The sequence below is a fragment of the Chinchilla lanigera genome, unplaced genomic scaffold, assembly GCF_000276665.1.
Source record: "Chinchilla lanigera isolate Chin_1 unplaced genomic scaffold, ChiLan1.0 scaffold00010, whole genome shotgun sequence".
NCBI lineage: Eukaryota > Metazoa > Chordata > Mammalia > Rodentia > Chinchillidae > Chinchilla > Chinchilla lanigera.
The window spans coordinates 32582448-32599407 of record NW_004955411.1 but is presented as its reverse complement, the minus strand read 5'-3'; the positions used below and the strand labels follow the sequence as shown (position 1 = coordinate 32599407).

At 37.7% G+C, this 16960-nt stretch overlaps 1 protein-coding gene across 1 annotated transcript in view; it reads left to right on the top strand.

Moving 5' to 3' along the window:
- Nucleotides 1-16960, top strand: part of Pdss2 (prenyl (decaprenyl) diphosphate synthase, subunit 2) — a 287734-nt gene that overhangs the window by 114930 nt on the left and 155844 nt on the right. The window contains exon 2 of the mRNA XM_005377839.2: nt 7662-7796. Within this exon, the coding sequence (XP_005377896.1) occupies nt 7662-7796 (135 nt within the window). The remainder of the gene's footprint in view (nt 1-7661; nt 7797-16960) is intronic.

Genomic DNA, 16960 nt, shown 5'->3' with positions numbered 1-16960 from the left:
TTTCTCTCTCAGTGAGTTTGGTATTCATGTACAGGAGTGCTATTGATTTTTGAGTGTTGACTTTGTATTCGGCTACACTACTGAGGTTTGTTATTAAATCTAGAAGATTTTTGGTGGAGTTTTGGGGGTCTTCTATGTAGAGTATCATGTCATCTGCAAATAATGATAATTTAACTTCTTTCTTTCCTATCCTTATCCCCCCATCTAATGCTCTGGCTAATGTTTCTACAACTACATTGAATATGAGTGGTGATAGTGGACATACCTGTCTTGTTCCAGATTTTAGAGGGAAAGCTTGCAGTTTTTGACCATTTAGTATGATGTTGGCTCTTGGTTTGCCATAGGTAATTTTTATCAGATTGAGATAAAGACCATCTATTCCAGTTTTCTGTAGGGTTTTATCATGAATGGGTATTAGGCTTTGTCAAATTCTTTTTCTGAATCTGTTGCAGTGATCATGTGATTTTTGTCTTTGGCTCTGTATTAGATTAATTGATTTGTGTATGTTGAACCATCCCTGCATCCCTGGGATGAATCCTAATTGATTATGATGTATAACCTTCGTGATGATTTGCTGCATTCTGTTTGACAGTATCTTATTGAGGACTTTTGCATCTATGTTTATTAGGGAGATTGGCCTGTAGTGTTTTGTTGTTGTTGTTACTGTGGGTTTTTGTTGTTTTTGTTTGTTTGTTTTGGTTGAGTCCTTCTCTGGTTTTAGTATCCAGGTGATGTTTACTTCCAGGAATGAGTTTGGGACTATTACTTCTCTTTCAATTCCATTAAAGAGTTTGAGAAGTAGTGGCATTAACTTGTCTGTCAATTTCTTCTAGAATTCAGCAGTGAATCTTTCAGGGTCTGTCCTTTTCTTTGTTGGTTGGTTTTCAATTACATCTTCAATTTTATTGACTTGATATTGAGTTATTTAGAGTTTTTAGGGGCTGGGGATTTAGCTCAGTGGCACGGCACCTGCCTAGCAAGTGCAGGATTGTGAGTTCGATTCCCGGTACTGGAAAAAAAAAACTAGAATTTTTATATCTTCTGCGTTCACTTTTGGCAGTTCATACGTAGCTATGAATCTGTCCATTTCTTCTGTGTTTTCCACCTTATATTAGAATACAGATTCTTGAAGTAGATATTGATTATCATATGGATTTCCACAGGGTCCATTGTGATTTTACCCTTTTCATTCCTAACTGCATGAATTTGAGTGTTTTCTTTCCTCTTTTTGATCAGGATGGCTAAGAGTTTATCAATTTTATTTAATTTTTCAAAGAACCAACTCTTGGATTCATTGCTTCTTTGATTGTTTATATTGTTTTCTTAGTCTCAATTGCATGAATTTCTGCTCTGATCTTTATAGTTTCCTCCCTTGTCTGAGTTTTGTGTTTGATTTGTTCTTCTTTATTTAGAAATTTGAGGTTTAACATCAGATTGTTTACTCCAGCTCATTCCGTTTTCCTGATACGAGAATTCACCACTATAAATTTCCCTCTTAGGACTGCTTTCATTGCATCCCATAAGTTCCAAGTATGTGGTATTGACATTATCATGTACTTGTAGGTGCTCTTTAATTTCTTCTTTAATTTCATCCATCTGTGACCCATTGTTGTTCATGAGGGTGTTATTTAATTTCCTTGTGTTTATGTAGTTTTTGTGGTTTCTTTTGCCATTGAGTTTCATTTTCATTGTACTATGTTCAAGTAATATGCATGGGGTAGTTTCAATTCCTTTACATTTACTTAAGCATGTTCTATGCAATAGTATGTGGTTTATTTTGGAGAATATCCCATGTGCAGCTGAAAAGAATGTCTATTCTGATATGAGATAGAATACTCTGTAGACATCTACTAAGTCCGTTTGTTCAGAAGTTTGGTTTAGTTCTGATATTTCTTTGTTGATTATTTTGTCTAGTTAAACTATTTGTGTCAGTGGGATATTGATGTCCTCCATTACAACTGTATTAGTGTTTATTTGATTTTTCATGTCTATTAATATTTGTTTTATGTAGTTGGGCTCACCAGTATTTGTTGCATGTACATTTATGATTGCTATCTCTTCTTGGAGTTTTCTGTTAACAAGTAGGTAGTAACTTTTTTTGTCTCTTTTGATCAGTCTTGGCTCACATGGCATATTGTTTTCCATCCTTTGATTTTCAGTCTATGAATTTCTTTTTGAGTTAAATGTATTTGTTGTATGTAAGATATTGTTGAATCTTGCTTTTTGATCTGTTCTGCCCATCTGTTTCTTTTGGTGAATTGAGACCATTTACATTGATGGTTATAACTGATATGTATTGGCTTATCCTTCTCATATTATTTTCCTGTAGTTGGTACCCTGATTTTCCCCACTGTTTAATTGCTTGCCCAGGGCTGGGTTATGGCTCAGTGGCACAGTGCCTGCCTGGCAAGCACAAGGTCCTGAGTTCAATTCCTGGTACCAAAACTAAATAAATAAATAATTGCTTGCCCTGCCTGGTGGATTCTTCTTGTTAGTATTCTTGGAATTATGGTCTTTGTTATTATCGCTTTCTAAAATATCCTTTAGAGCATTTTGGAGAGCTCGTTTGGTGATCATGAATTTCCTCAGGTGTTCTTTGCCATGGAAATATCTCCATTGATTTTGAAAGATAATTTTACAGGGTATATCAGTCTGAGTTGAAGGTTGTTTTTGTTTTATTTTGTTTTTGCTGTTGTTGTTGTTGTTGTTGTTGTTTGTTTTTGGTATCAGGAATTGAACTCAGGAACTCACCCTTGCCAGGCAGGTGCAGTGCCACTGAGCTATATCCCTGGCCCCCTGCCCTAGTTGTTTTCTTTTAGGGATTGGAATACTTCACTCTAGGTTGACTTGAGAGTTTGTGTTGAGAAGTCTGCTGTGATTCTGATGGGCTTTCCTTTATAGATGATGTGTCTCTTCTCAAACTGTGTTTAATATTCTGTTCTTGTGCTGGATTTCTTGAATCTTATTATATGCCTTGGTGTAGATTTATTTCAGCCATGAATATTTGCAGTTCTGTATGCCTCACTCATTTGTATGTCAAATTCTTTATCCATGTTTGGGTAGTTTTCTGCCATTCCTTCTTTGAAGAGGTTTTTTATGGCATTTGTGCTATCTCAGGCTTTCTCATTGACTCCCATCAATCTTATGTTGTTCTTCTTTGTTTCATTTTGCGGCTGCTGCATTGATATTTTGTGGTCTTTTGCTATTTTTAAGATATTTTTCTTTTCTTAGTCACTAGCCACAATCCTGTCTTCTAGATCTGATATTCTATCCTCACCTTCATTCAATCTGTTGTGTATACTTTCATTGGAATTTTTATTCTCCTAGATATCTGCTTGATCTGTTTCATGGGTTCCATTTCTTTCCTATGTTCGCCATTTATGATTTCTATTGTTTTTCTAAGCTCCTCTATTTTTTTATCTGTGACTACTCTAGATTCATTGAGCATGTCTTTCATTTCAATCATCATGTAATTTTTATCTGAGAGATTATTTTTTCTATAGCCTCATCCATTTGATTTTCCACTTCTGCTCCTAGCATTTTGGCAAGTTCCAGTTTGTGGCTTCTGATTTCCTGTATCTCATTATCCTCTGGACTCATCCTGGGTAGGCTGGAGGTCTTGGGCTGCATTTTGCTTCTCTGTCTTGTCATTTTCTATTTTTTATTAGATTTTTTTTATGGTAGCTTTATCACTAGTTTCAAAGTTTCCCTAGAAAATGTCTATTCCTCAGAGATGTTTTCTAGGTGTAGGTGGTTCTTGGTCTTTGTGTCTATCCCAAGTACCTACCTTCCCAATTTATTAAGGATCAGAAGTTACTATGTATTTGAGCTAGCACCCAGTCCTTGGTACTGAAATATTGTAATGGTTATAACCCCAGACCACAGTGCTGTCATATGAAGGAAGAAAACTGATTATAACAGGTATGACATCCTGGCTAAAGTTATACAATTAGCAATAATAATAGCATCAGGCACAGCCTAGCAGCTGACAAACTGTGATAACTGTTAACCATAAGAGTAAGCCATATAGATATAGATGTAGATATAGATGTAGATAAAATCCAACCTATACCAGGAACTTGTATGCAATGAGTTTCCTCCTAATTGAATGTTAGAAGCAAGGCTAGAGGGCAAAGGATGATCACCCAAGTTTTAGAAAACTGGGGAAGAGTGAAGGAGAGAAAGAATGAAAAACAAAGCAAGAGAATATTGACACAAGCCTGGAGCAGAGACAGTGTTCTCTCACATGTAAATATCATAAAAATCAAGAGAGATAGTTGAGGGAAGAGAAAAAGAAGACAAATAGAGCAAAACAAAAATTAAGGTAAGAAATCTAAATCGCAAAAACAAACAAACAAACAAAAAACAACAACTCCAACCAGACAGAAAAAGGAAAACCAATAACAAAGAAAAAGAAAAATAATAAAATTCCTCTCCTGTCCACAGTTCTGTGTTAGTGTTCAAGTCAGATCCCAGAAATGTGCTATGTAACCCTGTCAAGTTTACAATAGGATTTGTGCTGGATATGGGGCTAGTCTTGGCCTCTGGATGTGGGGGCTAGGACTGGTCTTGAGTTGACAGTGTTCTAGATGTCCACCTCGCCTTACCATGATTTTCTCTACAGTGTTTTCCCAGTTGCTGTGGCACCCCCTGGAAAAGCCTGGGGTTGTTCCTAGACCTGTATACAGTTGGCATCTTCTGGACCTTCCACAGCTTTCTTTGTTCCACACCACTAACTCCTCTCACACATTGGTTGTTGGGTGGGAGGAGTACCTGTCTCACCATAGACCAAGGCTGTTTTCCTGCTTGCTCTACTGGGCCAAAGCTACTCTTCTGGTCACAGACCAGGGGAACCATCCAATCCTTTGTATTTAGGGCTAAGACTGGCTTTTGGTGGCCATTGGAGCAGGGTCTGGATGGTCCCAGCTCCTACCTCTCAGCAGAATCCCCCAGGCTGCTTCCCAACTGCCAGCAGTCTACTGTGACTGGATGGTTCTTCCCTCATTTCACTCCCAGACATTGACAGTGAAGTGACCCAGGACTGTTCTGCTGCTGGGGTTTGCCCTGAACCCTTTAAAATAAAATAGCGGCCCCGCCTAGCTCACCTTTTTCCTTTCTACTCTTTTTTTTCCTTTTCCCTTCCTTCCATTTCCCTTACCCTCTCCCTTGTTCCCCTGTTAACTTGAACATTTTTTTCCCATTTCCCAATATCTGTTATACATTTTGGTACTCAGGTGCATTTTGGTTTCTCATGTAAGAGAAAAATGTGACATTTAAACATGCATGTCTGATTTACTTCACTTAATGGTATGGTCTCAAGATGCATCCATTTACCTAAAAATGTCTCAAGTCTATCCTTCTTTATGGCAGAGTAGTACTCCACTATATATAAAAACTACATTTTCTTTATCCATTCATCCAATGATGGGCATCAGGGCTGTTTCCAAGATTTAACTATTACAATTGTGCTGCCATAAACATGAGTGGCATGTATTGCTGTGGTGTGACGCGTTTAGCACTTTGGGGAAGATATCTAGGAGGTGAATAGCTGGGTCAGTTTTTTGAGGAATCTTGTACTGATTTCCATATTGGTTGTACCAATTTTTGCTCCCACCAAAAGTAGAGAGCGGTTCTTTTTTTTCCCACAGCCTCACCAGCATTTGTTGTTGGTTGATTTCTTGATGACAGCCGTTCTTCCTGGGGTGAGATGGAATCCCAGAGTGGTTGAATTTACATTTCTCAAATTGTAATGATGTTGAACGTTTTTTCATGTAGTGAGTTGTCATTTGTACTTCTTCATCTGTTCAATTCAGATGCCCATTTTTGGATTGGGTCTTTAAATCTGTGCAGGAGTCTGATTTTTTTTTTTTTTTTTTTTTTTTTTAGTTTTTATATATTCTAGCTACTAGTTCTCTGTCTGAGGAATAGCTATTAAAATTTTTCCCCACTCTGTTGGTATGTTGTTTGGTGTGCAAAGATTTTTTTTAAGTAATGGATTAGTTCATTTCTTAATTAATGGATTAGCTCATTAAATAATGCTAATTTAATTAACTTATACTGAAGCTGAGTATGGCAGCAAGCATCTACTTTCCCAGCATTCTGAAAGGCTGAAGCAGGAGAATTGCCAGGTTAAGCCCAGCCTTGGCAACTGAGTGACTTAGCAAGACGTTGTCGCAAAGCAATTTAAAAAAAAAAGGCTGAGGATTAAAAAATAAATAAAAAGACTGGGGATGTAGCTCAATGAAGTCTTACTAATTCAATAAAGTATTACCATACTAATTCTAATTTTGCTTTTTTACCACATTAAAGAACTAAACTTACATATTTTTTACTTATGCTATCATGTAGTCTTTTGGGTTTTTTTGAGACAGTATCTCGTGTAGTTCAGACTGGCCTTGAATTTACTATGTAGCCCCGGCTGGCCTCGAACTTCTGGCAATCCTCCTGCCTCAGCCTCCTGAGTACTGGGATTACAGGTGTGTGCCACCACAGCTGGCTTAGTTTTTCTTACTTTGTTTTTTCTCCCTTTCTTTGCCCACCCCCTTTGTTTGGGTTTTTTTGTTTTTTTCTAGTACTGGGGCCTGAACCCAGAGATTCCACACTGACCTACATTTCCAGACCTTTCCATTTTTTATTTTGAGCTATTTAATGATGCCATTTAGTTCTTGTGTTACAACCATTTACAATACTTTAAAAAGAAAATATGGCTGGGTGTGGTGGTACATGCTTGTAATCCCAGCACTCAGGAGGCTGAGGCAGGAGGATCACTGCAAATTGACTGCCAGCCTGGGCTACATAGTGAGTTCAAGGTCAGCCTGGAATACATAGAGAGACTCTCTCTCCATAAAAATAAATAAATAAAAAGAAAACATGTTCTTTTTAAAGTATGTCTTGCCTCAGTTATAGGAAAAATCATAGTTCAATCCTTTAAAAAAAATAAAGATGTTCTCAATCGAAGCCTTTATTTCTGTTACTGCTTTCCATAAGTAATAGGGAATGATAAGATTTTTGTTGGTGGCATTCATTTCCATTTACTTGAATGCATTTTAAAATCTTTAGTTTAATTCTTCCTTCTCAGCTTTTCTACCTATGAAGACAGTATTTTTACCACTCTCCCTTGCCGCCACCATCATCAAATACAACATTTCATCCAAGACTTACAACTTTGATTTCAGTTACTATCAACTACCACAAAGCAGTTTAAAACTATGGCTTCCACTTATCGGAAGAAATAATTAAGATTACAAGGTAAAAGATAGAGAGGTAGCTCACTGGTAGAGTGCTTGCCTTTACAAGGCCCTCAGCATCACTGAATGAATGAATAAATGAATGGTTACAAAATAGGATATAGACAGTGGAGAGAGAAGACTCAGGAGGAACCAGATCATCAAGCCTCAAAACACAAGGGTCACTTTAAGACCCCAGCAGTGGGCTCCTTTCGTTGTCACCTGAAGTTACCACTTCCTCACATTAACTCGGTCTTCCCCTCAACCCTATTTCTTTTTAGTAAACTCTGTTGTCCAGTTATAGGACTTTAGGCATAGTTTGGTAGTTTTCTAACTTGAGCTGCATGATCCTATGAACTTTATTAAGTTCTTTATCAAGTTCTTCTTTACTAATTTCTAACTTTATTAAGTTCTTCTTTCTTTACCCATTGGCAGGGGGTTTGTACATGAGAGCCGGCATAACCTGCAACTGAGGGGCTTGGTGGTGCTGCTGATCTCTAAAGCGGCTGGGCCCAGCAACATGGACACTGCATGCCAGAACTACGACATGGTCAGTGGGATCTACTCATGGTAAGAGGAAATTAGCCCGTGACCCTGCTCTTTTTTTTTTTTTTTTTTAATGGTACTGGGTATTGAACTCAAGGCCTTGTGCGTGGTAGGCAAGCACTCTACCACTGAACTACAGCCCCAGCCCTGTCATTGCTCTTTACATTGGTCTCTTACTATCCAGTGGTCAGTGGGAATCACTGTTCAGTTCTTTATCATTTTCTGATTCCATGATAGGTTAAAATATACTGTTGATTTTTGAAAACAGACTTTTCCATTTCTTAGTAAGTCTGAGAGTCCATGCATCCTCTCATAAATTTGCCCATACATCTGTGTCAAATACTTTCATTTCTACTTGGGCAGAAGACTGAGAGTTGGAAGGAACAGAGAAAGAGGGGTGGGGTAGGAGATAAAGAAAAATAGTATTATGCTGTATTATTTATATGTACCAACTTTCCACAATATCATCATGTACTGCAAACATGTACTAATTAAAAAATGTAAATTTGTAAGTGCATAAGTATACATTACTCATTTTTCCTTCATATGAAATGAACTTAAAATTTTCAGTTTTATTTTTAAAAAATCACTGCATATATTTTTAGTTATAGTATATCAGCAATAATTTTATTTAGTCCTAGCAATATGCTTGGCACGGGGTAGAAGTAACAATCTGCAGGTGGACTTTGGCATGTGAAATTACACCCACCCTAAAAACATGATGATAAGGAAGTTTTGCTCATAGAAAGAAGGATTTCTAGAGACTGACTTATGGCTGATGAAATTTATTGATTTACTTGAAAAATCAACCCACATTTTAATTTTTTTAAATTTTATTTTAAAGAGAAAAAATAAAACAAAATTTCAAAACAAGATAATAGGAAAGTAACAATGGTTAATACATTGTGTATTGTTATTTTTAAATTAGTTACTCAGAATACAAGATATAGGCATTTAATTATCTAAGCTATATTAACACAAACCTTTCTTTTTAATGAACTGTGAGAAATTAGGAACAACTATCTTAATCTTTTTTATTCTTAGCAGTCTTATCAATAAATATTTGTTTTTTCTATAATATTTGGATATGACTCTTGCTCATCAGCTATAAGGTCTGGTGATCTTTCCTCATTAACAAGCAAGCAAAGACGGTTGCTGTCACGGCCCCAGATCACTCCTCTAGTCTCTGTCTCTTTGTAGACCTTTTACCGATTAGCCATACAAGCATCTTCACCCGAAGGACTATCTTGGGATCGTTTTCAGTTCCTACTCATCCTGTAATTTATATGTGTTCTATATTTGGGTTACTACTCATTTTTCATGACAGTTATCTCATTTGATCTTTATAACGCCATAGGTGGGAGTTGTTATTTTACTCTTGACAAAACTGAGTTCCCAAAACCTTGAGACTTCTCAGGCAATACAGCTAGTAAATGGGGAAAGGTGAGGCTCTAACTTGAATCTCTTCTCTTTTCAAATCTCACGTGTCTTTTCATCTTTCTATATCTTCCAAAGAATTTATTTCTCGTGTAAATTTGACTAGCTATTAAATTAATATACAAAAAAAGTCTTCTTCTTGTAAGAATGTCTTTAAAAACTTATCATGGGAATGCAACTTGGAAAATCGTTAGTCGGAATACATCTTTCCCCCAAGCTATTGAACTAGAATACAAACCCTTACCATATAGATTTTGTAGGAAACTTACAGTTAAGTTCAGTTGAGATTATTTGAGAAAATCCAGAGTGAATACTAATACCCGCTTAGTCCCTAGAAAGCAAGTGAACCTCACCTGATCTTATATCCCATGTATCTCTGTTTCCAGTTAGGAATTTCATTGATTTTTCAGCCTACTGACTCTGGCCCCATCTTGTCAATCATCTGCATGTAATTTGGGTAACTACACATACATAATGAATGCCAGCTGTATTTTATTTTAATAACCTTTGGAAAGTACTACTTGATACATAATTGGTGTTTGATATTTATTTGCTGCATAAGTAAACCATCCTAATTTTGCAGAAGAGATAGCCATTGCTGAAGTTAAAATTTGTCTTAAAATCCTCTAGCTGCGAGGTTTGGGGATTAATGTCCTATTTTTATGCAGACATTTACAACTCAGGAGTTAGTATCTGTACATGCTATATACTATGATGTTACTATATATGTTTAATTTCTTATCTGAGAAACAGCGGCATTGCTTCTGATCCTTCCTATGTTTGGTAGATGGTTTTTGTAATGTGAGCAATCCGAGTAGAAGGACTTTGGGTGTAGGTATACATTATGAATATAAAAACTTTCCAAATAAACTAAGCAGGTTTCATATTCAAATGTGTGAAATCCACAAATACTTATAGAGTATAATTCTGTCAATAGTGTCAGGCTATTTTCTGCCATCAAAGTTGATCTAATAGTAAGTGACTTGTGTGTTTGAGTGTTTTACACACTTGTTAATGTGAAAAGGTCATTTGTTATATAGTACTTTGAGAAGTCATTAATTTATTTCTCTGCCCTGAAGTCTTTTGTTTGGCCTCTGCTTCATTAATTGTTCAAGTATAACTTCTGCTGGAGGCTTGTACCTAAATGCCACAGTGAATTATTTAACATTTGAGAGAAATAGTGATTTGGGAGCTTTTTCATTCACCTCCATACTACTGGGATTTAGATTGTTGGTGTTGTTCTCTCATAAACTTGACTTTGATGTCAGTTAATGGGACCTGAGTAAGTTAGCTAAGGGACCAGGAATGAGTGAGGTGGTCTGTTTCATTCGGCCTAAGGACATAACCGGTGCTGTGGATACCTATCACATAATGACCAGCAGAGGCAGAATTTAGGCCAAAGTAAGAACTGTGCTTAGAAAAACAGACAGGAGAGACACATTTATAAACATGCACTATAAATATCCACCATAGCCTTCTGCCAGCAAGACTGTGGACTTAGGATTTATTACATCAACCTATACTTTTAAAAAAGTGATTGTAAAGCCAGTGAAAACAGTATTACTAAATTTACAAGTATTTCTACCCGTAATTGATAAAATTTGTACAACAAACCGTTCTATTGATAATAGAATATTTTGGCTTATGTATGAAAGATAGATCATTAACAGAGCTACACAGCAGATAATATTAAAAATACAGACTTTTTGACCATAACATGACTATCAAGTTCAAAGAAATGCAAATGAATGTTTTGACTATGGTTCAGCTTTCTCAGTTGTTTTAGAAGAAATGACTCAATACATTCTCTTCTAACTGAATATATTTTCTGTATATTCAGACTACAAACTGAATATATTTTCCCTCTACCTTCATTCCTTGAAATTTCCAAATGCCTGAACTGTAGCAGAAGAGACCAAAACAAATATACCAAACACATTTTCTTTTCTTCCTGCATACCTAGCTGGACTATGTTTCCCAGCTTTCGTTGGAGTTAGCTGGGTCATATGACTGAGATCTAGCCAATGGAGAATGAGCAGCGGTTGTATTTTCTGTATCCTAACTACAAAAATCTTACATCTGTATTTCTCCGTAAGCAGATGGTCTTGAAGGTGGGCCATTCCAGGTGAAAGATGCTTGCTTATACCCCTAAGTCATTCTTGGAAGAGAACCACCGGCCCATCTGGATCATCTATGTCAATTTGATGTTTGACAGGGAAAATCTTTTTGTTAAGCCACTTAAATTTCAGGTTTAAGCCAGGCATGGTGGTGCACTTCTATAATCCCAGCACTCTAGGATGCTGAGGCAAAAGGATTGCAAGTTTAAACCCAACCAGGGCAACTTAGTGACTTAGCAAGACCTTGTGTTAATATAAAAGAGGGCTGGGGCCATAGCCCAGTACAAAGGCCGTGAGTTCAGTTCCTACTGGGGGTGGTTAATCTCTTAATAGCAGTAAATGTTATCTTAATATACCTTTACTGTTGTATTAACACTGTTGGTATTATATCACACAGTTACCCTGTCGATTTGTTAATTTTTTATTTACTTCCCATGCATAGTCAACCATCCACTCTCAAGTTTCTTCAGGGCTCCTTTTCTTTCAGTCTATTTCCCTTCTGCAGTACAGGTCTTTGTTACTTCATGTGTTGACTTTGGTGATAGCTGTCTTTCTGGTCTCTCTGTCTTAGGTGCCCTTCCTTCCCATTTGACCTCTCAGGTCTTGCCTAATTGAACATCCTGAAGTCCTGCTGTGATCACTTATTAAATAAATATTTATGAAGCATTTAGTAAGTGCAGGCCCTTTGCCTACTGCGGCTGATGTAAGCTGAACATTGAGGGCACAGTGTTTGCCCTCAGTGATCTTAACATCAAGCCAGGGAATGTACAGTTTTTCAATACCTGCGTGCGATACAGTGCTACAGAGTGTAACCAGTTCTGTGAAGAAATAAGGATATTGAGACGAAAGAAGGAGGAAAAAAAATTTTAATGGGGACCTTTTGGTCTTATAAAATAGGCTTATTGGTGAGTTCTGAAGGTAAGTAGGAAGTTATCAGGCATAGGAAAGCAGGTGAGTGAGGCTTGGTTGTGTTCTAGGCAGAGGAAGCAAGGAACTGGCTAACCAAAACCATGGGCTATTGACGTTCCTGCCAGTGCCCAGAACAGTGTACACTTTGTAACAGGCACTTAGTACCATTGTTACGTGAATATATGAATTTATGGAATAGATTGGCATTATTATGTGTGTAGGTGTTAGAGACTAAATTGTGCCCTCCCATAATTCATAGCGTTGAAATTCTATGCCCCAATGCTTCACAAGGTTACTTTATTTGACTATAGGTTTTTTAGCAGAAATAATCATTAAAATGAGGCCATTACAGTAGGCCCTACTGCAACAGAACTAGAGTTCTCATGAAAAGGGGAAATTTGGACACAGGCATATAAATAGGGACAATGCCCCGTGACCTGAACATGGCCAGCCACAAGCCAAGAGGCAAAACATGGAACTGATTCTTTGCTCACAGCTCTACCAAACTTGTATAATAATGAATAGAAACAAAGAAATCAAGTGGAAAAGAAAGGCTGGAGGCAGAGTGTGAAGGGCCTGAGGAATTAAGGCTACATCCTGGAGAAAGACCAAAACAATCCAAGAGGCAGCAGAGTGAACTTGGAGTCTGGAAACAGCCTTGCACCGTGGACCCGCTGCCTCAGCGCTTACTTCAGAGGATGGTTCTGTGATTTCAGTGGGGAGAACTGGGAGTAGACATGAGAGATAGGGCACTTGCCTTCACATGTGCATGGCCTGGGCTCAATCCCCAACAGTGGAAAAAAAGAATTAAATGAGTGAATAAAGCAATGCATGGATCACATCAGTATATCCATGCTATAGAACATACCTAGCTGATATTTATAAGAGGACTGTGCAAGCGAGAGCCAAGAGATAGAGAACCAACTAGGGAGGTATTGAAGTAGTCTGGGCAAGAGTTGAGAGGGAAAATAGAGACCTCGAGGGGCTATGGGCTTGTTTCCAAAGTACTTGGTTAAAGAAACACTAAATCTATTGGAAGAGAAAGTAGGTAAAAATCTTGAAGACATAGGGCTAGGCAGGGAGTTCGTGAACAAAAACCAGACCACACGTGAAATACTTCAAAGAATCAACGACTGGGATCTCATCCTACTGAACAGTTTCTGCACATCTAAAGAAATTGCTAGCAAAGTAAAAAGAAAACCGACAAATTGGGAAAAAATTTTAGCTGACTGTTCCTCTGATAAAGGTCTTCTATCTAGAACATATAAAGAGCCCCCCAAATTCCAAGACCCAGTCCAAAAATTGGCGACTGAGATGAACACACAGTTCTCAGATGAAGAAATACAAATCGCAAATAAATACATAAGAAAATGTTCAACATCATTAGTCATTCGAGGAATGCAAAGTAAAGCAACACTGAGATTCCACCCCCAAAAGGATGGCTAGCGTTAAGAAATCAACCAATAACAAATGCTGGCGAGGCTGTGGAGAAATAGCAACTCTTCTCCACTGCTGGTGGGAATGCAGCCAGGTGAAACCACTGTGGAAATCAGTTTGTAGATTCCTCAGCAAACTAGGTCTAGAGGTCCCATTCAACCCAGCTATTCCCCTTCTGGGTATTTTCCCAGAAGATCTAAAAACATCACATCACAGCAATACATGTGCACCTATGTACATAACAGCACAATTTGTAATAGCTAAATTGTGGAAACAACTCAAGTGTCCGTCTACTGAAGAATGGATAAAAACATTGTGGTACTTTTCTATAATGGGATATTACTCAGCTATAAAGAAAGATAAACTCGAGGTTTTTATAGGTAAATGGTCACAACTAGAGACTGTATTCAAATAAATCAGACCTGCATGTGCAAGCACTGCATTGTCTCGCTAGTGTAAGAACCTGAAAGAGTGAATAAAAACTAGGAGGTATGATAGACATTGTGAAACGAAAGGAAAATGCTCAAAAGTAAAGGGCAACTGGGATGTGGGAAAAGAGAAAGAAAAGAAGGGGAAATTATCTAAATATGTATATATAGGATAGCTAACATAGCTGTACTGCTGTCTTCTATTGCTCTACAGAAAGGAACAGTTAATGATTACTTGTTTGATCTATCTTGTATGTCTCTTATTTGTTTTCTTGAGAAATCACTTTGAAGATATCAATAAGTAATAAAACAACTATTGTTAATTTCCTACAACTTTGTCTGTAACTCTGTTTTGTTTGTACTATTCTTTTGCTATTTCGTAAATGGATGTCTGTTTGTTAATATGTTTTCCTTCTTGTATTTCTTAAAATTTAAAAAAAAGTACTTGGTTAAACTTTCACGGACTAATATTCAAACCTATTAGATGCTTTTGATTTCATGTCTTTTTCCTGCCAATGATTCCCAGTCTGTTCCAGGGTTAAAAGTGTAACTAGGTGTTCAACTGAACCAAAGATCCAGTGGTCAAATAAGCATGGGTGTGCCAGGTAAGAACCAGAGTTTAAAATATTTCATTTTGAAATTCTTAGGGTGGGTTATGTACATATGGTACCCAGTATGAACCTCTAAGAAGAGATGCCCTTTCCCAGTTGTTCAATTGCAGAACCCCTTTAACGCTTCTGTGAAACATCTTACAGAATGCTGCAAAAGTTCCGTAAATGTTACTCTATTTCAAGAGGCCTAATTTTGAATGCCAATGGGAATCCTAGGAGGCAGAAATATGCTCTCATCAGTGAGAAAACAGAGGCTTAGAAAAGTGAAGTGACTTTCAAAGGTCACATACAGAGTGACCAAATAGGGAAAGAAATATGTCTTATTGGTTGTAAATTGCTTCAGTTCAAATTCTGGTTCTGTCACTTACTGGTTATGTGAGCCTGGATAAGTTAGGTAATCACTCTGTGCTGTGTTGGGTGGATTAAAGAAGGTGACAAATATAAAACCTCATCCATGGACTGTGTCTAGCAGGTGTTGTCTCTGGTCATTGCAGACTCCCGTCATGCTGCTTTATGTCCTTTATCAGACTGATCACTTTCAGTGCAGCCACTTAGCTTTGTACACCTCTGTATTTCATCAGTGCCTTGGAGAGTGTTCATTTAAATCTTTGTTTGGATGACTGAATCTTCAGTATAGCAAATGTTCTAGATGAAAACAAACATTTGAAGCACATTTTTTTTACCTTTTAGACAAACAAACCTTGTATTATGTAACATAATACGTAATGTGACATTTAAAGAAAGGAAAAATAGCCAGGTGTGGGGCCACACACTTGTAATCCCAGCTCCTGGGAGGCTGAGGCAGGAGGATCACTGTGCGTTTGAGGCTAACCTGGGCCACATAGTGAGTTCAAGGCCAGCCTGAAATACATAGCAAGACCTTGTCTCAAAAACAGAACAGAATAAGAGTAACAAAAAATGTGTCCAAGCTATTAAGTAGAGGTCCTGCCCTGATCGGAAGGAAGAGGGGGAGAGAGGGAGGGAAGGAGGGAGGGAGGTAGGCAGGCAGGCAAGAAGGAAGGAAGGAAGGAAGGAAGGGAAGAAGGGAAGGAGGCAGGAAGGAAGGAAGGAAGAAAGAAAGGAAGGAAGGAAAAACATCACCCCCCCCCCCAAAAAAAAGTACAACATTACAACAAAAAAGCCTGTGGACTATGCAATCTGCAACTTCCATTCTGGTGCCTACAAGGCTTGAAGTTTCACTGATAGGCTTTAGACTGATCTGGGTTTGTGTTGCCAGGTGCTCCATTTCCTCTAAACAGCAGAGGGAAGAGAAGCTTATTGTGCGGGGCCGGGGTGGGGCTGCTGTTCCTACTGCCATCAGAATTGCTCTAGGGCAGCCACCGGGCCTGCATCAGCCTGCAGCGCACACCTGCTGATTTTGAGGCATAATCACTGAATTTAATCAAAGGTCTAGTGAGGAGAGACAGGCATACAAGTTCACTCAAAGGAGTGTTGCCCTTCCCCTTGCCCATGTTGCTCCATCTCATCTGTTTTCTCAAGTTCAGATATGAGTAGAATCATCTGTTTTCTCAAGTTCAGATATGAGTAGAATCTGCAAGAATGAAAAAGCATGAAATGAGTCAGTAGTAAACTGGTGGTTCGTATTTCTGCCTTTTAAGTGGACTGTTACCCAGGATACATAATAGATACTGACAAATTTTAAAGAATTTGATTATATTTATAAAACAGGTACTTCCATCCTATTACTTCTGTGACTTCTGAGTGACAGGTGAGCTGATAAATAAGAGTAAAATTATGGGGGAGTGTGGCTCAGTGGTAGAATGCTTGCCCATAAGACTTTGGTTTGACCCTTAGTCCCACACACACAATTTTTTTTTTGAACTAGTAATTTCTGCGTTTATTTCTGATACGATAAAAGAAGACTGTGTGCCTCTATGTTCTCTGAAACATTGTTCAGAAGATCCTCTTATATCCACATTACCCCCACTTTCAGTATGTTCCTACCACACAGGGGCACTCAGTGACTTGATCATGGCTGAATAATTGAGCATTTAATCTTAAAGAAAACTCCTAAGCTAAAGATCCGTAAAACTCCTAAAAACTCCTAAGCTCTGAGGTTATAAATGAAAAGATTAACACATTTGACTACATAAATAATAATTATTCAATGGGAAAAAAACTGATAAAGTCAAAGGGCAAATGCCAGAAATTCAAAAATATTTTCAGTATACATAGCCAAAGGCTAAATTGTAACTTACAAATCGCGTGAAGATCTTATAAATGAGAAA